Below are 17,154 nucleotides of genomic sequence, written 5' to 3'. Positions count from 1 at the left end.
CTTCCTGACTTGCCTCCTCCAGGTGGTAAGAGTAGATAACAACACATCAACCACGCTGATCCTCAACACAGGAGCCCCTCAGAGGTGCGTGCTCAGTCCCCTCCTACATGCTCAGTCCCTCCTGTGCTCCCTGTTCACACACATCCAGGAACGACTCCAACACCATCATCAAGTTTGCAGATGACACAACAATGGTAGGCCTGATCACCGACAACGACTAAACAGCCTATAGAGAGTACGTCAAAGACCTGGCCGTGTGGTGCCAGGACAACAACCTCTCCCTCAATGTAATCAAGACAAAGGAGATAATTGTGGGCTACAGGAAACGGAGGACCGAGCACGCCCCCATTCTCTTTGACAGGGCTGTAGTGGAGCAGGTTGAGAGCTTCAAGTTCCTTGGTGTCCACATCACCAACATACTAACATGGTCCAAGCACACCAAGACAGTCGTGAAGAGCGCATGACAAAACCTATTCCCCCTCAAGAGACTGAAAGGATAACTACTTGTTACTTTTATTTCTTATTCATATTTTTTTAACTATGTTGTTGGTTAGGGGCTTGTAAGTAAACATTTCATTGTTGTATTTGGCGCATGTGACTAATACAATTTGATTTGTTTTGATTTACAAAAGAAAATAGAGACATTTTCCTCGGTCACAAAATACACAATACCCCTGTGTATTTCCTCTTTCAAATTATACTATTTTATGTACTTTAGTCCATGGCAGTGACTATGTATGTTATCTGTATGAGGGAGTCAGAGTGGAATGAGAGAGAGACAGAAACAGAGACAGAGACAGAGAAATCAATATGACAGCACCTGATTGACAGTACTATGGTGAACACAAAAGAGTATTGAATGACAGAGGGGCGCTCACAAACATGTTGTTAACATGTTTTATTATCGTTGTTTTTGATTGTGTTTGTGTATGTCCCAAACGTTGGTCAGATGGTCTGTTCTTTTTTTGACCATTGTTTTATTTTACCACTGTAGTCAAAATGGTTCTCCTTTTTCTATGGCATGGCAGGCAATTTACAGAAATTGCCAGTGGTGGAAAAAGTACCCAATTGTCATACTTGAGTAAAGGTAAAGATACCTTAAATAGAAAAGTCACCCAGTAAATTACTACTTGAGTAGAAGTTTTAAGTGTTTGGCTTTAAATACACTTAAGCATCAAAAGTAAATGTAATTGCTAAAACATACAGTGGGGCAAAAAGGTATTTAGTCAGCCACCAATTGTTCAAGTTCTACCACTTAAAAAGATGACAGAGGCCTGTAATTTTCATCATAGGTACACTTCAACTATGACAGACAAAATGAGAAAAAAAATCTAGAAAATCACATTGTAGGATTTTTAATGAATATATTTGTAAATTATGGTGGAAAATAAGTATTTGGTCAATAACAAAAGTTTATCTCAATACTTTGTTATATACCATTTGTTGGCAATGACAGGTCAAACATTTTCTGTAAGTCTTCACAAGGTTTTACCAACACTGTTGCTGGTTTTCTGGCCCATTCCTCCATGCAGATCTCCTCTAGAGCAGTGATGTTATGGGGCTGTTGCTGGGCAACACAGACTTTCAACTCCCTCCAAAGATTTTCTATGGGGTTGAGATCTGGAGACTGGCTAGGCCACTCCAGGACCTTGTAATGCTTCTTACGAAGCAACTCCTTCGTGGCCCGGATGGTGTGTTTGGGATCATTGTCATGCTGAAAGACCCAGCCACGTTTCATCTTCAATGCCATTGCTGATGGAAGAAGGTTTTCACTCAAAACCTCACGATACATGGCCCCATTCATTCTTTCCTTTACACAGATCAGTCGTCCTGGTCCCGTTGCAGAAGAACAGCCCAAAAGAATGATGTTTCCACCCCCATGCTTCACAGTAGGTATGGTGTTCTTTGGATGCAACTCAGCATTCTTTGTCCTCCAAACACGACGAGTTGAGTATTCAAAATATTGTCTGTGAGTAAAACAGAACTGATATTGCAGGCAAAAACCTGAGGAATATTCAACCCGGATCTGCTGTTTTTCCTGAAAGGTCTCTGTTCCATTGCCTGCCTTCGTTCCATTTAAAGGGATATTAACCAGATTCCCTTTCCTATGGCTTCCCCATGGTGTGAACAGTCTTTAGACAAGGTTTCAAGCTTGTATTTTGAAAAATGAGCGAGAAAGATCACATTGTGTCATTGGATGGCTGGGTGTCAGCAGCGTTTTGCGTGCGCAACAGCTTGGAGCAGACATTTTCTCTCTCTCTCTCTTATTGAAGAAGCTACAGTCCCGGTTGAAATATTATTGATTATATATTGTAAAAACAACCTGAGGATTGATTATAAAAAACGTTTGACATGTTTCTACGAACTTTACGGATACTATTTGGAATTTGTGTCTGTGGATTTCTGAACATAACGCGCCAACCAAAGGTATTTTGGATATAAAAGTAATCTTTATGGAACAAAAGGAACATTTATTGTGTAACTGGGAGTCTCGTGAGTGCAAACATCCTGAGGATCATCAAAGGTAAGCGATTAATTTTATTGCTTTTCTGACTTTCGTGACCAATCTACTTGACTGCTAGCTGTTTGTAATGTTTTGTCTACTGAGAGAGATGTCCTTACATAAACACTTTTTATGCTATCGCCAAAAAGTATTTTTGAAATCTGACACGCCAGGTGGATTAACAACAAACTATGCTGTGTTTTGCTATATTGCACTTGTGATTTCATGAAAATTAAATATTTTTTAGTAATTTAATTTGATTTCGACGCAATTCAGCAGATGTTGACGAAAAGGATCCCGGTAACGGGATGGGTGCATCAAGAAGTTTAATCAGAGTACCGTGAAGAGTGCAAAGAGAATAATGCAACACAAAGTCAGCACTAGGCAAGTGGATATGGCTAGTGCCGTGTGATGACACAATGCATATTTTTGGGGTGTACTTTTTCCTCCCCAATTGGTAGTTACAGTCTTGTCCCTTCGCTGCAACACCCCTACAGACTCAGGAGAGGTGAAGGTCGAGAGTCATGGGTCCTCCGAAACACAACCCTGCCAAGCCGCACTGCTTCTTGACACTCTGCTCGCTTAACCCATAAGCACCAATGTGTCAGCTTGCAGGCGCCCGGCCTGCTTCAAGGAGTTGATAGAGCGCGAATGGACAAGGAAAATATCTGCTCATTTATTTCTGGAGGAAGGCAGACTCAGTGAGCCACCTAGTCCTATGGGGGGTGAACAGCCATAGAGAGTGGTGAGTTTTAAGTACCGGGAACCATTATGGACAGCACACTCTCTTTTAATGCCAACACTCATAACATCAATAAAATATGCCAACAACGACTTGACCTCCTGCACAGACTGAGACAACTGAATGTCAACACCCAGATACTCTCCAACTACTACACCTAACATGTAGAGAGTGTGCTGACTTTCTGTTTCCTGGTCTGCTACTGTGGGCTGTCAGTGGCTAATAAGGATAATAAGGATATCCTCAGGCGGACTGTGAACCTGGGGTCCAAACTCTGCGGGCTGCAGTGCAGAGGGCTTCTGAGCCTCTATGATAAACAAGCAAGGGACAAGGCCAAACGACCGCACACACAATCTTGCCCAATGTTTTCAGCTGCTGCCCCCCGGAAGGAGATTGTTCAGTAAGGATGGAAGCAAGGCAAGTTTCATTACATCAGCCATCGGGCTGCTGAACAGTGGGACATAGGACAGATGCAGGCCCAATACATGATCGGACAATAGGCTGCAGAGACTGAATATGTGGAAATGTAAATGTGTGACTTGTGTACTAACATTCCAGTTTTCCGTACTGCATGTAATATATTGTATTGTGTTTGGTATTTGTATGTTGACATCACAGAAGGATTTTCCATGTAAATAGACAGTAGAGTACATTTTATCGTATGCAGTATATCAACATCATATAACGCATACAGAATACCTAGTTGTTCAGAACTCTCAAACCTGCCTCCAGCATAGTGAGAACATCATTCCCAACTATAGTTATTTATTCTCCATTTAAGTAACACACTGTTGTATCCATAGAAATGTGTAGCCTTGGAAAACACCTTTGTGTGCATCACAGTCTTTCAACAGAGGACCTACCTCTTCAAGGACATCAGCTAGCTTGCTTAGAATCTCCTCCGGAAGTTCATGAAACGTCGGAACGCTGCAGGAAGAAAATTGTCAGAAAGTCAGTGTAGAAGGAAGAATAGAGATTCATACTGTATTGCATATTACAGGGTGTTGACGCTAATAGACACATTGATCGGAACGTAATGATATATCGGCAGCTACACAGTCAATAGGTTAACCTGAATAGAGTTTCTGTTCATCACGCTCTCACAGTTTACATAATTTTGGATAATGTATATTCCAGAAATAAACTTTAGAAATACACTACTATCCTGTATGTACAGTATATACACGCACACACACGCTGACTGACGTTGAAAAGGATGTTTGTTCTGTGCGTTTCCTGGCAGTCCTCTGAATCCTATTTTCTCGTTATCGACATGGACTAAAGAAAATGGACCAATGCTTATCAGAGGAGAAAGCAAATAACCCAGGCATTGGAACAAAGGCCTTTATCTCCTCACATCATCTCTCTGTTTCTCCATCTCCCCCTCCCTCTCATTTCCCATACTTTATTACAGTAATCTGAACCATCTCGCCTCAGCACTGACTCATGGTGCAGAATTTCCTACATGGACCCCGGCCAGAAAATGGCTGGTCAGATGGCTCATTACTATGGGAAACGTGACCGAGCCATGAAACAGTCAGCGCAAACAAAAAGCATGTGTTATGGATAGTTTTGTATCTAACAACTTAATTGGGTTGTAATAAAATGTTTAATTCTATCATGTTCTTTGCATGTTAGGTTAAAAACTGTTACAGTGGAATAGGATGGTGTGTATGTGAAGATGTACATGTGCATAGCTAAGCCTCCAGTCTTCTTAGATGTGAATGTGAACTGTCTGAGTGCTGCTGATTTTCACTCCTCCTGGCCCTTAATTGATAAATTAAGGTAATTTATTGGATGGATATCTGGGTTACACAGGTGTAATCAATCTCTCCTGTTCGCAAGTTTTTGGTTTCTAGTCTTCCCGGCTCTGACAGTTCTGACTGTCCTGAGCCTGCCTGCCATTCTGTCCCTGATTGACTCTGCCTTGGATTATGAACCTCTACCTGCCCTCGACCTGTCCCTTTTTATAATAAATATTCTGAGAACCAAACTGTCTTTCTCCCATGTCTGCATCTGGGTCATATCCTGAGTCATTTTAATTGGACTATTTTGAATATCATCGCTGCTAGTTTAAAAGCTTTTGAAAAGCTAACATAAGTTGCTTTTTGTCACGCCCTGGTCGAAATATATTATGTTTATTCTTCATTTATTCGGTCAGGCCAGGGTGTGACATGGGTTATCGTGGTGTGTTTTCGTCTTGGGGTTTTGTGGGATGTCTAGCGTTAGTCTATGGCTGCCTGAGGCGGTTCTCAATCAGAGTCAGGTGATTATCGTTGTCTCTGATTGGGAACCATATTTAGGCAGCCATATTCTTTGTGTGTTTCGTGGGTGATTGTCCTTAGTGTCCTTGTTCCTGTCTCTATGTTAGTTTACACTAGTATAGGCTGTTTCGGTTTTCGTTACGTTCTTTTGTTTTTGTAGTATTTGTATTGATTCGTGTTTACGTTTGTTCATTAAACATGGATTGCAATCTACACGCTGCATTTTAGTCCGACTCTCCTTCACCACATGAAAACCGTTACACTTTGTGACAGATGGGAGTAATAATACATAGCATATGCTGCAATCTTCAATTGGCCCCTCTTTCCTATATTAAATAGATTAAAAAATATATATTAATGCTTAATTGAGAATTTATGTGCGGTTGAAATTTGGCCATGGAATCAATTACCAAAACAATACGTGTATTTTTACCATCTGTGAATTATGTTTCTTCAACTTTAATTCAGAACCGAAAATGAACCTGATTTCAACGTCCGGAAAATATATATTTTATACCTATTTTGCTTACTGGGATGTTGCCGGTACTGAATTTATATGCAGTGATCTCAGGTTTAATTTGAAACATCTTTTATTCCTTTGTTTATTTGTAACAATTATTAGCACATTGCAAACATTGTTCTGCAGTTTCAGAGAGACTGGGACACATTTTGATATTAAGTTTAGCAGAAATCGTCTGTGTGTTAAGTGATGTGGAAGGAGAAAAATTATCTCAAGACTCATTTAGCTATTCTGTGAGTCAGTTGTTAAAGATATCTCTGGAACTTTGATGACTACTAAGAATTGTTAAAACCTCCCACTTTGGGCTGGATATGTCAATGTGTAGGTCATACATGCATATAATCTACTAGCAGAATTACTGTCTTACCTCAAATAGTGACAAAATCCCTACTTTGAAAGCAACTGTTTTTCTGGAAGATGTGCTGGGCCAGCCCCCTTGCAATTTGAGTTCCAGCCAATGAGCTTCAGCCCCTTACCATTTGAGTGACAGCTAGCAAGATGCACACACATCAGAGTGAGAGAGAGCAATGTTGTGGTGCACATACTGTATGTGACTTATAGATGTCGGATCTTAATTTGATAACTTTTTGTTGCTAAGAATTTTCCTGTACAGCAGGAAATGCAAACTTGAAATGTATTCAAGGGTTCTAAAAAGGCTTCTAAAGTCTGTAATTCCACCTTAAATGTCAGACTTGACTTGCACAAACAAAATAAGTATAACCTTCCCCCCAAAAAATGTCCATTAATTATAATCCACATAATAATTTCATATTTCCTGTTGCTGGAGGATTATTTTCCTGCTGTGGCAAACTGGCCCAAATTAAGATCCTACATCTGTAGTATGCTATTTTCGGGGACAGAAGTAATCTATTTAAATTACTAACGTTTTCAAGTGAAACTTTAGTAACAATGGTTTTGGGAAAGAGCTCAGATATTTAATGATGCTCCCACAAAGGATTTAATGTTGAACTTTGCTGCAGCCTTAACTTCTTATGGCTGCAGGGGCAGTATTGAGCAGCTTGGATGAAAAGGTGCCCATTGTAAACGGCCAGCTCCTCAGTCTCAGTTGCTAATATATGCAAATTATTATTAGTATTGGATAGAAAACACTCTAAAGTTTCCAAAACAGTCAAAATATTGTCTGTGGGTATAACAGAACTGATATTGCAGGCGAAACCCTGAGGAAAATCAAAACAGGAAGTGGCCTCTATTTTGAAAACTCCGTGTTCCGTAGCCTCCTTTTGCTCCATTTAAAGGGATATCAACCAGATTAATTTTCCTATCACTTCCTCAAGGTAGCAACAGTCTTCAGACATAGTTTCAGGCTTTTATTTTGAAAAATGAGCCAGAACGATAACATCGCGTCAAGTGGTCACATGAGTTTTGCTCGCGCAACTGAGTTTGGACAGCCATTGCTTTTCCCTCTCCTACTAATAAAGACATTTGCGGTTGATATATTATTGATTATATATTTTTAAAACAACCTGAGGATTGATTATAACAAACGTTTGACATGTTTCTGTGGACATTTGGAATTTGTCTGCGTTGTCGTGACCACTCTTTCCTGTGGATTTCTGAACATAACACGCCAAACAAACGGAGGTATTTTGGATATAGAAATAATCTTTATGGAACAGAAGGAACATTGGTTGTGTAACTGGGCGTCTCGTGAGTGAAAACATCCGAAGATCATCAAAGTTATATGATTAATTTGATTGCTTCTCTGATTTTCGTGACCAAGCTATCTGATGCTAAGTGTACTTAATGTTTTGTCGTGCGATCGATAAACTTACACAAATGCTTGGATTGCTTTCGCTGTAAAGCATCATTTCAAAATCTGACACGACAGGTGGATTACCAAAATACTAAACTCTGTTTTCCTATATTGCACTTGTGATTTCATGAATATTAATATTTTAGTAATGTTCATTGAATGTAGCGCTATGCTATTCAGCGGGTGTTGATGACAATTATCCCGTTAACGGGATTGCAGCCAAAACAAGTTAAGATGCTTTTGGGAAATCAGGCCCAGAGCTACACACTACTGCAGTCTATCTAAAAAAAAACGTTAGCTAAGAATGTGAAATGATTGATCATGTTATCTCAACTCTGATAGCTGTAGGCGCCTGGACTATCTAAACGCTGTTCCTGTTGAGATAGGGAATCAGCAATAGCTCTCTTGCCATCCAAGTGACACTTTCCAGGCAACACAACTCATGAAAGCAGGGGGATTGGCTGGGGTCTCGGTTTCTCCTGAGCTCCAGAGTGTAATTTAAACAGAGCTAAGAAAAATACCTTCCAGATAAGACACACAGAGACACACACACTCCCCCTCTTTCTATCCCTCTCCTCGCAGAAGTTTTAAATTAATATTCCTCTTCTATTTCCAAGGAGGACGAATGTCTAATTTCATTGCAGATTTAAAAAATGCATAAAGGTTGACTCATGGAGACAGTTGGTTTACCGTAATCCGACTGCTCTTTAATAATATTTTATTAGCTGAACTGTCAACAAGCAGAGCTTCTTGGGATCTAAAATCCATAGAGTGAACTACAACAATTACAAAATCACTTGTCCTCCCGGGGTATAAAGATAAAAAAATACAGCAAGCTAACTTCAACAATAATTATGAGAAAAGTAGGAAGTCCGTAATAAAGAACCAGCTGTAAATGTAACTCTCGTTTTGAACCAAGAAATATGGATTTGTATCTGAACATGTATGAAAGTTAGCTTGTTGACCTATCAATCCTGTTGTCAGAAATATCTGCTTCAAACACACACCTGCCTTACCTGCCACGAGACACGCTCCACTCAGTCTGAGTCTCAAACATGACTTTAGATTGAGAACAAAATACACCCCCAAACTACTTTATATGGTCAGAAAGGTATTTCTGGTACATTACACTACAGTACATCTCCATTATGATGGCAGTATAGAAAGAGCTGAGGAGGCTCTCTACCTTCCTTGGCTGCCCTTGCAATGTCACCTATTGAGGGCATATCCTTTTACAGTGAAAGGCTGACTGGTTTCCTGCTTTCACTTTCACCTGGCTGCCACTAGAACTCAGACAGGAGCGAGTGAGAGAGAATACTGTGTGATTCATGAGGCCTTTGTTCTGAATAAATAACATCTGTAAACCTCTGAGTGGTAGTGGGCCCAGCAGGGTATTTCTGAGAGCCTCTCAATGGATGAAAGTTATTTATGCAATTACACATTTGAACTACGGGAAACAGATTAACTCTGCATGAATAAAACCCATCGAAAGGAAATGTCATTCCATTTTCATAAAATATCCCCAAAAAAAGCAGAGCGATAGAAAGAAAAATGTCAGATAGTAAAAGACAGAACAGGGGGACAATCAGATGGGCAGACAGAGGGACATAGAGGGTAAGCAGTGAAGGCAGTATACTTCCAAGGCATCTCATACCTCCTGTATGATGTATATAACACTCTCTTCTCCCTCCATCTTTTGAAGAGGACTTGTTTTATTCCAGGCTGTGTGTGGGTGCAACAATATGATTCTATCTGCCTTTAATATGTTAATAGGCTTCCCCATATTCAGCTCATTTCCTCTGCAAACCCTATGCTAATGTCAACATCAGATGGAGAAGAAAGAGAGCAGGAAGAAGGGATGTCTATTTTTTCCGGTACAGTGGGTGCTTACATACTTGCGTGGGATTTCAATGGTAAATCTCTACAATATAGCCAACCCTTGTACTGTAGTAGTATCTAGAAGTATAGTCTTTCTGTTCCTCACCTTTTTAAAAACTCCATGTATTCAGTGTGCTTGATTAGGCCCGTCCTCATCATAATAGTCTGAAAGCATTGTCGGTCGATGGCCCATAACTTCACATTGGTGAGAGCTGGAGAGGGAGAAGAGAGGAGTGATTAGAATAGTCAGGGAGAAACATGGATTGCAGGGCATTTTCACAATAAAATTAGTTGTATTATTAACCAGGTATCTACTTGGACATCCCCTAAGATCCCCACAGCAGAAAGGCTACATAGTATAACAGGAGAATCATTAGCATGACGTTCATCAATGATGAATGGATCCATTCCAATGTATCCAATTCTGTTTAAGGCCCCAAAAGCACACACATCCCTGGGTCGCTCGTCATTTAGGTTTGCTGCAGCTAATGACTGGAACGAGCTGCAACAAACACTCAACCTGAACAGTTTTATCTCAATCTCTTCATTCAAAGACTCAATCATGGACACTCTTACTGACAATTGTGGCTGCTTTGCGTGATGTATTGTTGTCTCTATCTTCTTGCCCTTTGTGCTGTTGTCTGTGCCCAATAATGTTTGTACCATCTTTTGTGCTGCTACCATGCTGCGTTGTCATGTGTTGCTGCCTTGCTATGCTGTTGTCTTAGGTCTCTCTTTATGTAGTGATGTGTTGTCTCTTTTGTCGTGATGTATGTTTTGTCCTATATTTATTTATTTAATTTATTTAATCCCAGCCCCAGTCCCAGCAGGAGGCCTTTGGCCTTTTGATAGGCCATCATTGTAAATAAGTATTTGCTCTTAACTGACTTGCCTAGTTAAATAAAAGGTTCAATAAAATGTAAAACATTTTTTGGGGCTGAGCCTGTCCATGCATGTTTATCTGTTTTTTGCTTTATTTGTTTGTTTTGGTTGTCTGTGACACTGTGACACTGAATCATCCACACCTAATCTCAAACAGTAGGTTTTCAAACACACACACACACACACACACACACACACACACACACACACACACACACACACACACACACACCTCAAATTAAATGGACAAACATACACTTGTGGGCAGACAAGATAACAGACACATAAACCCAACCATGAGAACACCCACACACCTCCCAGGAGCTAAACTTGAGCCCCAGTGTTAGCTAGGTCTTCTAACACAGGAGAGCACAGGAGAGATTTTGTCATTACACATGCAGGCTCTTTTTAGTCCCAGTTAGAGTATTTCTATTAACAGTCTGAAACTGTCTGCAGCCCTCGTACCAACTAATGAGGAAGGAGACCGCAACAAACACTCTGCATCCTTCTTTCAGCACTAAATAACTAAAACACTGAGGCTGGGTCCCATTCCAAAAACCTACTTCTCTTGTGCCTAGATAACTCACACACATGGAGCTGAAACACTGGTTAAATGGATGCAATATAGCAGATGGAGATTTCACAGCCTAGCAAAAGGGCTTGGTGAAATGACCTCGTCACAATATTGCTTTCAGCTTTCCAGGGATATCAGGCTGTCTACTGCATGAAATCAAAGGCAGATGAAACCCAGTGGGCAAAGACATCAATTGAATGTCTATTACACGTTGGTTCAACGTAATTTAATTGAAATGATTGATTCAACCAGTGTGTGCCCAGTGAGAAGGGAGCATGTTTTTGTAAAGGGATCCAACCTAGGATTGCTAGGGAAGAGACTGCCATTCCAGACCTCTAAAACCCAAGCCTCGGGGAAGAGGGCTAGAAAAGCTTTTGGAGTAACACTCCTGTTAGGCCCTAAAGCAACAACTATTAAAGAGGAGAGACATGGTGGTATAAACACAGACCCAACAAAGTGCTACGTCGGTAAGTGGACAATTCACAGGTTATGCCGAAATCAGATATTGAGAGGCCTGGAGAGCATTGCAGTGAGGTAAAAAGTGAGTTATTTGGAGACTTGACTAAATTGCAGTGAGACTTAGGGAGCTAGTTAGCCTGCAGTGTGTGTAGATTAATGTCTTAATGCTTGTGAGCCGTTGGCCATTAGCTTGACAGCTTAACACAGGGGCAAATTAAAGCCACTCCAGGCCCTGGGTAGACAAACAGGCAGGGAAGGAGGTGGTATGGTAAGGGGCTTGAGAAGTGTGGGAGTCTGATAGTGAGGGAATTATGTTGAAGTGGACTGAGAATACATGCATATGAAGTAGGCCACATAAATCAGCACACACATAAACGTGTGTTGATCACTAAGTACACAGACACACACACACACACACAAGCACACAGGCACAAACACAGTCACACATACACACCTGGGATCTCATAATCCCTTATAGAAATTGGAACAACACTATTGCTAACACAAAAAAGGTGTGTGATCAAGTCTGCTTCTGTCTTCATCGTACAAAGGACAAGTCACATCATGATTTATGTTCCCACAGTGTGATCTCACCTCAATTTGGTGTCATTAACAGTCTCTGCTTCTATCTTGTCCTTGACAGAAAAGCTCTGCCTGTCTGTCCAATACTTGCACTGCCAAAATCCTTCCACTCGCCCATACATTTCTTCCCCACTTCCCTTATCCAAAAGCGGCAGTACTGATAGTCTGTAGTTGTCTTCTCTCCCCTTTCTTGAACTGTCCCACTAGCTCTTGGTTAGGTTCTTGTTATTATCCTTGCAGGTAAAAGTGCAGTGAGGCAACCATCACTCAAAAGCACCTGTCCAGAGGACATCTGTGAGTCATATAAGACAACTATCTAACATTATCTGTCTCAGACCCATATTTTTGTTTAACTGGAATTCTGTCACATAACAATGGTGTTGGCAGTGATGGTCATTGCTTCAGGAACCTTGGTGCTCCAACTATTAACAACAAGAAACACTGACATATCAATCACGGTAAAAACCCATGAAATTGCCATCGGTTGGAAGAGTCTCTCCTGCCCAAGTGTGATGGGCTCCCCTGGCCCCGCCATTACTTTTGCAGTCCTCCTCTCCCGTCCAGCCTACACTAATATTTAAAGCTATTGATTGATTGAGCTGTTGATTGTGATCATCTCAGTCTGTGAGTAATAAAGGATCAGTTGATTTGCCTCGTGTCACTCAGCGAGAGAAAGGCTTTGTTAAATCCCTCGTACAGCAGCTAAGGCCAGAGCTCTGCTTGTCAGGGGCTGGAGAGAATATATCACAGAGCAAAAGAGTATTGAACAAGTTACTACACCTAAAGTCACCAGAAAAAAAGCATTTTAATATCTTTACTTCTGAATGTATGTCACAACATTACATTTTCAGGTGGGGCTAGGGCTGTTGCGGTGACCGTATTAACGCCACACCAGCAGTCATGAATTGTGTCACGCCTTGGTCTTAGTATTTTGTGTTTTTGTTTATTAGTTGGTCAGGCCAGGGTGTGACATGGGTTTATGTTGTTGTATTTCATAGTGGGGTTTTTGTAGTATTTGGGATTGCGGCTGAGTAGGGGTGTTGTATAGGCTTGGCTGCCTGAGGCGGTTCTCAATCAGAGTCAGGTGATTCTCGTTGTCTCTGATTGGGAAGCGTATTTAGGTAGCCAGGGTTTCACTTTGTATTTCGTGGGTGATTGTTCCTGTCTCTGTGTAGTGTTCACCAGATAGGCTGTAATAGGTTTCACGTTCCGTTTTGTTGTTTTTTGTATTTATAAGTTATTTCGTGTATCGTCATTTGTTCCATTAAAGAACATGAGTAACCAACACGCTGCATTTCGGTCCGACTTTCTTTCGACAAACGAAGAACGCCGTTACAAATTGAGTCACAGTAATCTCCTCTTATGCACTCTGGACATGCATTGGTGGTGCCAGGCTTAATTGTTTGATGATCAATTTGAAGAAAGAAATTCAACAACATGTTGAATCTGAGTGAAAAACATAGTCATTGCGGATGTTTTGTCTAAGCCAAACACAATGAAATGGATGGTACTTTCTAAGGTGATGAATAATTCAAGGAATTTAAGACGTTTCATGTAGAACACCCATACGTATATTAGAGCTTACTCATACCAAGCCCTAAAAAATTAAACACTGGTTACCTTATGCTATGCTCCAAACTTTCTATCCATGAGTATATAACATTTTATGAAATTGACCATATTAAATTATCACTGTAATTGTGCACACCCTGATGTCAGACATGTACCTACCCCAGTGCTCTGTTGCTGATGACTGAGATGAATGCAGGAGCAGATTTCAGGAGCAGGACAAGACACCCTCTTTGTGACTGATGATTGTCATAAGGTCATGTACGTGATAGGCCTATCTGACTTATATGATTATGATGGTCATAATGTTTCTTGACAGTGTCATAAAGTGTATTTTCTTAGTCCAAGTAAAGTGACACAGGATGGTCATAATGCTTCATATAGTGTATTTCCTACAAGTTATTCAAACATGACTGTAAATAATTCATTACAACAACAACAACAAAAAAGGATTTAACTCTAAATCATATTGTTTATTCAAGTGTGTTTTCCCCTGCCAAAAAGTTTCCTTTCGTTTGAAACTGCTAAAGAAAGCTGAAAACTAAAACTTCATACCAAATATATTATGGCAATAGCAAACATTTTCACACACTCAAATACATTACAATCCCATTTTCTCAATGTTTTCATAACATAGCTAAAGCTAGCTCTCAACTATTAATGTATTGTAGCTAGCTATCTAACAGTTAGGTGTTTGATTAGCTAACATTAGCTAAACTAGCACTTAAAATGGTGTTCTGCAAAACAACTAAATACACCCATTCCTTGTTGAGGCAACAACAGTACATCTGATTCACTCTATATATACAGTGCTAATTGTAAAAATGTATTATAGAAGAGGACTATGTATTATATGTAACAAAAAACAATAACAAGAACTAGCTAGCTAGTGCCTGATGCTGAGCTGGCTAACATTAATGTTAGCAGTTAGCATGTGACTGTTCGAAACACATTCCATAAAAATGTACTTTCTAAAATATTTATCATTAGAGTGATGCATATGTACTCATGTCAATACAGTTAATATGAGCCATCATTTGTAAAATAACAAATAAAAATTAAGATGCACTACGCAGAAATTGCTCCGGTTTGTGAACAAACAAGCAAGTATAGTGTAGAGAGTCATGTGAAATATATTTTCCATAACCAAAAATATTGTATTTTCGGCTGTTTGAAGCTTGTGTACAAAACTGAAAGTAAAAGACGCAAACACAACACTTAAGCATGGGAAGCATAGAAATAGTGAACATAGACCAGATCTACCACTTCTTAGACTCGCTTTCAATGAGAATGACAGATATATGTCACATTTCTATGTGAATTTGGTCAGGTTGCACAAAAAGTTACATATTGCAGCTTTACGAAAATACATTTAATCTGAGACACTGTTTTGTCTCATTGACATACATCCTAAGTTAGCTACCTTTGCTTGGCTATACTCATATGAAGGGGAAAATCACATTTGTTTTTATTCGGGCCGAAACAATTAAATTATACATCAAAATGACAACAAAACTAATCACAGTTTAGATAAACATGTTGTCTCTAGATTTCAAAAACTAAACCATGCTTATAAATGTTACAAACTTGAAAACAGGAGGAATAAGGAGACACAGACAATTTACATTTTTCCTCTGTGCTTCTCATCCTGACTCATTTTTTTTCCACCTTTATTTAACCAGGTAGGCAAGTTGAGAACAAGTTCTCATTTACAATTGCGACCCGGCCAAGATAAAGCAAAGCAGTTCAGAACATACAACGACACAGAGTTACACATGGAGTAAAACAAACATACAGTCAATAATACAGTATCAACAAGTCTATATACGATGTGAGCAAATGAGGTGAGATAAGGGAGGTAAAGGCAAAAACAGGCCATTGTGGCAAAGTAAATACAATACACATTCTTCCGACATACGAGGCGAGGCGCACACCTGCAGCTAACAGTTATAATGTATTCCACTATTGCTAGCGCTAAGTATACACCTAGCTTTATTAAAGCAAAACAATGTAGAACTACAATAATAATGTTGTGAACAAACAAATTTTGATTCCAAAATACGGAAACTTATAGAATCAATCACAGGACATTTGTTCTTGTTGTAAGTGTAATAATATAAGCCTGATAGTAGATTACCATATGCCTGTCATAAGTCCCTAAGAGGGTGTTTTATCATGCTCCTGCATTCAACCCAGTCATCAGTGACAGAGTATTGGGCTAGGCACATGTTTGATATCAATGTGTGTACAATTACAATGCTAATAAATTTGCCAATTTTATGAAATGTTATATAATATACTATTGAATGGTTTGCCTTGTGTGGTAGGATTTGTGAGCTTTGACACGCCGATGTAGGTGTCATAAGAAAACATAACATGTTGCTATATATGTCACAATACCTGTAAATATATGTCTCATCACAGTGTTGTGACTAAGTTATGACAGGTTATGTCAGCTCTTATGACATATTATGCCTTAACTTGTTATGATACTAAGTGTCAAATAAAGTGTTACCGCTGACACATCACCTCTCTCTCCTTCATTCCTTTCTCGAGCACGCAGAGATAGGGGCTAGCTGTCAACAGTTTAAATGTAATTTATTTTGGGTAACAGACATATACAACAAAATGTACAATGTGGACCCAGAGGATATAACTTGAAAGTATTAATTAAAACATTTGATCCATAGTGGTCCTCAATGGTAAAAACAATAACACATATAATGATCAAAAAGGCAAGACCAAATTACAAACAACCATAAATACATTAATTTATATTGGCATCCTAAAGTGGCACAATTCACTGCACTTATCTTTAATATTAAAAATCAACAATGTTAATTTCACGTTAAAACAATCTATTAATTGCACATCATACCTATCCTTGAAATAAATACACCCGACCAATAGCGGGGGGCACAAAGGGCAGTGGATTGATTTATCTTACTTAGACAACCTTGTCCAAATGAAAACCTTTGCCTGCTTTTTAAATACATTTTTACTTTATTCGCTTGATCTCCAAGGGGAGGATATTCCATAGACAAATGCCTGTATAGAAAAATGTGCTCCTTGCAGTATGGTTTACTCTTGGGATTTTACAAGACATAACACTAGCTCTGGTATTGTAACTTTGTCAGTTATAGACCATTTCAATGTGTTTTCATATAACCTGGGGCACGATCATTTAAGATGTCAAACATATAATTAAGTTTAAGTTGGTCCACTCTGGACTCCAAAGGCAACAAGCCACCTCCCGGAACTTCTGCATTCCTATGTGGGTCCTAGGGGGGAAATTCAGCATATACCTGATAACATTATTTTGTATGACATGCATTCTGTTTTCAGGTTTTTTGATAGCCCACTATACCAAGCAGAGCAGGCATAATCAAAATGACACTGATTCAAGG

At 39.6% G+C, this 17,154-nt stretch overlaps 1 protein-coding gene across 3 annotated transcripts in view; it reads right to left on the bottom strand.

Moving 5' to 3' along the window:
* The window catches only part of LOC135512325 (cGMP-dependent protein kinase 1-like), a 171,256-nt gene that overhangs the window by 25,744 nt on the left and 128,358 nt on the right, over positions 1 to 17,154 (bottom strand). For all 3 annotated transcript variants that reach the window (XM_064934247.1, XM_064934246.1, XM_064934245.1), the window contains exons 4-5: positions 9,788 to 9,893; positions 4,109 to 4,172 (exon numbers count right to left, since the gene is read on the bottom strand). In XM_064934247.1, coding sequence (XP_064790319.1) covers positions 4,109 to 4,172; positions 9,788 to 9,893 — 170 coding nt within the window. The remainder of the gene's footprint in view (positions 1 to 4,108; positions 4,173 to 9,787; positions 9,894 to 17,154) is intronic.

Source organism: Oncorhynchus masou, chromosome 24, assembly GCF_036934945.1.
Source record: "Oncorhynchus masou masou isolate Uvic2021 chromosome 24, UVic_Omas_1.1, whole genome shotgun sequence".
NCBI classification, from domain to species: Eukaryota; Metazoa; Chordata; class Actinopteri; order Salmoniformes; family Salmonidae; genus Oncorhynchus; species Oncorhynchus masou.
Note: the sequence above shows the minus strand (reverse complement) of the source record. Positions and strands in the feature narration are given on the sequence as shown.